The sequence below is a fragment of the Teleopsis dalmanni genome, chromosome 2 (genome assembly GCF_002237135.1).
Source record: "Teleopsis dalmanni isolate 2A chromosome 2, ASM223713v2, whole genome shotgun sequence".
Lineage (NCBI taxonomy): Eukaryota > Metazoa > Arthropoda > Insecta > Diptera > Diopsidae > Teleopsis > Teleopsis dalmanni.
This window is the reverse complement of record NC_051847.1, coordinates 142863762-142868869: the sequence shown is the minus strand read 5'-3', so window position 1 is coordinate 142868869 and position 5108 is coordinate 142863762. Positions and strand designations below refer to the sequence as shown.

Sequence of the window (5108 nt, the reverse complement as noted above, 5' to 3'; positions counted from 1 at the left end):
GAATAGGTCTTTACAGGCTTGCAATATAAAAAACTTCTTATGCAAGTATGAGAAGTTTTTCAATGACTGGTTTACTTAATTAAGTACATCTCATTGAGAGTCTTGCTAATCAATCATATACACATTGAGAGTCTTGCTAATCAATCATATACACGTATTTGTTTAAACTTTTTATAAATTTATGTAAACATAAATAATTAATCAAATAATTTTTTTTATTATGTTTTTTAGACAATCTATATTAAGTAACTTGTATCTGTCCGTAAGTTAGAACTGAATAACAACAACAACAACATAAAAGCTATGTCTAACCAAAAACAATATTTTGAACTTTAACTTATAAAAGAAAAAGAAATAACAAAAATTATTGAATGGATTAAATTTTTATATAAGAGGGCACAAGGTCTAAAAAAAAAACAAAATGTCAAATGTAAGTTTAATTAGAAAAAAATTTTAAAATAAATTGTAAAGCATTAAAATAAATCTATATATTGTAAATAAGCAATATTTATATAAAAAATATATTATTAATTATTTATTAATGTATATTCTATAAACTGATTATACGATATGTCAGTTAGAGTTATTACTATGCTATTATAGTGTGTCAGTTAGAGCTATTACTATACTATTGTAGTAATGGATGTAACTATACTATTATAGTAATAGTTCTAACTATATTATTATAGTAATAGCTCTAACTGACATATAGTACAATCTGATTATAGTATATAGTTAATAATATCTATAATTTTTTTTTTGTACATAGTCCCTTTTTATGGATGAAACTAATGGAAACGGTGTCTTCGCGTCTAAGTCGCAAAATACGAATAACCCAACAGTAATCAGCAACGGTAGCAATATAGCGTACAACATCAATAACATAATGCATGCAACATCAAATCCAAATCCAACCACATCAAACTCCGCAACATTGCCCACTTCCGTATCAAATGAGGATCTTAGTCAAAGCCTGTCAGAATATACAGATGCCGATGAAAGCATATCAGCTCCAACTGAATTTCTTGCTGAGGTAAAATAATAGAGGTTTCTTTTATTAATATAAATAAACAATAATATTACAAACTATATATATTATTGTATATATAATTTTATAAATAATGAATATAATATAATACATATTTGTGTATATTTATCTTATATATAAAATTAACATTGTTAAAATGTTAGTTACCGTACTCCTCCAAAACTGCTTTACCGATTTTTACCAAATTTTATATGCGTATTTAGTAGGTCTGAGAATCGGCTACTATCTATTTTTCATACCGCTAAAGTGATTAGGGTGTCCCTATCCAGCAAAAATATCTTTATTGCTTTAACAAAAATTTTTTTATTTTTTTGACATAAATTTTTTTATATTTTTGAAAAAGAAAAATTTTTTTCTTAATATTTTATGTAACTACGCCAACAAGTACATCGAGCATTTACATCCACTTCGTTTCTTCGTCTTCGCCTTGCATGGCAGATGGAAAATGTACTAAAAATTTTTCTAAAGATTTCACTAATGATACTATAACAAATACCGACGGATATCCAATATATCGTCGAAGAAATCCCGATAATGGGGGACAATGGCGGGTGGTGCCGTATTCGCCTCTGCTAAGCAAGACATTATATGAGCATTTAAATTTGAAAATACAACAGTTGTTGCCAGGGAACTTGGTATCATACAAATCTATTGATTTTAAATTAATAATTTAATAAATAAACTATAATAACTTAAATAATATTGTTTGGCGTTTGTTATTTTTATTTTCCTTTTCGTTCATAGCGCTCCATGCCTATTTCATGCATATACCACATACTTACACATTTATAATAAGTAAGGTACTTTTTGTCTACACTAGAATTAATCTAGAAACTAGAAATAATTTATAAGGCAAAACAACGTTTGTCGGGTTATCTAGTTTAAATATAAATATATATATAAATTTATGTATGGTTTTCTATTAACGTTGAAATAAAAATAAAATTTTTTAAAGAATTATAAATTATATATATTGTTTATAGAATTTATATAATATTTTTAACATATACTATCTATGAACGTCAATTTAACATATAGAAATTTTATATTTACAAATATATAATTTATATATTTGCAATAATATAAAAATATAAATTTTCTAATAATATATATATAAATATCTATCTTTTTTTTCTAAAGTTTCTTTCAGCCGTTATGTTAAAGGACTACAAAAAAGCTTTAAAGTATTGCAAATTAAGTAAGTCGTGTTAAAATTTTGATGTGAACCAAAAAAAATTTAATATTTTTTAATACTTTTTTTAAGTCTTACAATATGAACCAAATAATGCCACAGCCAAAGAATTTTACCCGCTTATACTGGATAAATTGCATATTGGTAAGTCCCAAGGGAAATTAAAAACTTTTCATACGCATTTTCAGGCGAAAATGTGTGACAGTAGACTTTAGTCTGTTAACAAAAACATTTCAATACACAGGTACAACATCTAGTGACAGCGATGAAAATTACAACAAATCCACATCACCTGAAATACATTCGACGGGTGATAGTGACGAAGCAGCAGCATACGATGACCAACAGTCAAATGGCATAGTTGACGCAGTTGCAGATGATTATGGTGCACAGGAAGATTTCTCAGGGGAAGAACAAAATAGCAATGTTTCAAATATAAGTAACGATGGTAGTAGCAGGAATAGCAGTAATTGTGCTTCATTGGAAGAAGAATGCCTTAGCGATGACGAGGAAGTGGAAGCTGATGAAGAGGATGAAGATGAGGACGATGATAATGTGAGCAGCAGTGGTGATGATGGTGGTGGTGGTAGCGCTGGAAATGTATCAAATTCATCAGGAAACTCAGGTGGTGATGGACGAAGTCGCAGTGATAATACAACGCATTCGTATTCAAGTCTTCTTTTAGAAGAAGAAGATGATATAGCACCGATCAATCTGCAATTCAATAAAGATTTAACAACACCTGATTTAGATGTGAGCAATGGTAAGTTATTATTATTTATGTGAATGATATTTCTAATTAATTTATATAAAAATATACAATTTTTTTTTAGGCAATAAAATACTTTCAGCTTCGTGCAGCGACTCGGAATCCCCAACTGAACCATTAACACAGCGTTTGGCTGCTATATTACTTTCCAAATGTGGTGTATCAAACAACGGCGAGAACTATTAACTTTATTCACAAACTTCTTATAAAAACATATTTACTCCTTAAAATGTATATCTTATTATAGACTTTTAATGTACATGAATTTATTCCACACTCCATATATTGATATAAACTATTTTTGATTATTTTAAGATATGATTATATATCATATTTATTCATTTAGAGTTAAGTATAAACCACATTAATAGCCTAAAATGTATGTACATATAATATATATGCGTGGTAATAGCGAAGTTCTAATAATTGATTAGCTATTTGAATTAAATATTATATTAAAATCGTATTATTTTCCTAGAACTTATTTATTGTCTAAGGTTCTTAGAGTGATTCAAATATCCTTAGAACAGTGCAAGAGTAATAATAACAGACGTAGCGATTCTGAAGCTTCAGTAAAATTAAAGATACTGATATTTAGTAAATTACTTTGTAACTAAAGTAATTAAAACTATGTATACAATAACTACATGAATATATACATAAATTGTTATATAATTAAATTAAATTTTATTTATTTTTTGTGAATTTAGTTTATTATTAGTAAAAACTTTAAAATTTTTAAAAAATTCCGTAAACTTCTACAAAATCTTTATACACGTTTATACAATATTTTATAACAGGTTTTAAAAGTATATATTAATATAAAAATATGTACCCAAATATATATTTATTTATTTTTTTTATTAATTATTTTGATTAATGAATGATATCTATCTAAAATGAGAATGTTATAATTATTTCAACAACGATGAATATTATATTATATTAATATTATTTTATTTTTTTATTAAAATAAATCACTTAATTATTAAACGCATTTTAAAACAGTTAAAATTACACAACAATTAAATTTCATTACTACATATATATTATATATTAAATATATTTCCTTAATTTATTAAAAACTATTACATAAGTAAATTTTTAATTAATTCTATTATTTATATAATTAAATTCTGTGTTTTTATATATGTAATGAAAGTTGTAATATGAACACTTTCAAAAGGGAACAAGTGTTAAATGCTAATAATTCAATGAATAAAAACTTTTGATTTTTATATTCTTAAATAAAATAAACAATATATATAGATATATAAATATATATAATTATTTTTAATTAAAAATAATGAATTAAAATTTTAATAATTTACAAAACATTGTATTAATAACAAAAATATGGTTTAAACCGATTAAAACATTAAATTCAAATTTATAACCTTATATATTTTTAACTAACATTTTACTATCATTCATTCTTATAATTAAATATTAACTTCGTAGTTATACATATCGTACAAAAAATGAGAAATATCTCACTTATTAAAATAAGATACATATATCCATACTCATATATAGATATATATATATAACATGTATTCCTAATAGTTAAGCGCACAGTTTAACATAATAATAATAATTTTTTAGATAATAACACATCATAAAAATTTAATAACAATTTAATATAACATTTACAATAACATACAATAGTTTATTTTTAGTTAAAAATTTATAATCATCATTAATCAAATAAAATATATGAAAAGCCCAGCAAAGAAACAATAATTTTTTGATCGGAATAAACCTTAAGTTACGAAATTAATTATACGAACTTTTTATAAATATTAATTATTATATAACAAATTTTGAAAATATTGCGATTAAATTATTTCGTTCATGTCAGATATAAAACTAAAACTTCAATACAAAAAATTTATCATTTAAAAACTTTCTGCAATATGGTAAATGCTAGTATTTAATATATATTCCATGTCCTAAGTTAGAATGTTGAAGGTTTTCATAATAAATGACATTAATTATAATAAATTGCATTTATTGCAATAAATATCATTTATTATAATAAGTTACATTTAGTGTAATACATAACATTTACTGTATCATAATGTTTATTGCAATAAATG

The 5108-nt window shown here is 24.2% G+C and overlaps 1 protein-coding gene across 1 annotated transcript; it reads left to right on the top strand.

Moving 5' to 3' along the window:
• Positions 1-390: 390 nt before the first annotated feature.
• Positions 391-3647, top strand: LOC119681003 (clumping factor A). The gene is made up of 6 exons (XM_038094057.1): positions 391-430; positions 770-1033; positions 2189-2246; positions 2313-2384; positions 2485-3003; positions 3074-3647. The coding sequence occupies exons 1-6, from the start codon at positions 422-424 to the stop codon at positions 3193-3195; spliced, it is 1044 nt and encodes a 347-aa protein (XP_037949985.1). The 5' UTR covers positions 391-421; the 3' UTR covers positions 3196-3647.
• The last annotated feature ends 1461 nt before the right edge of the window (positions 3648-5108 follow it).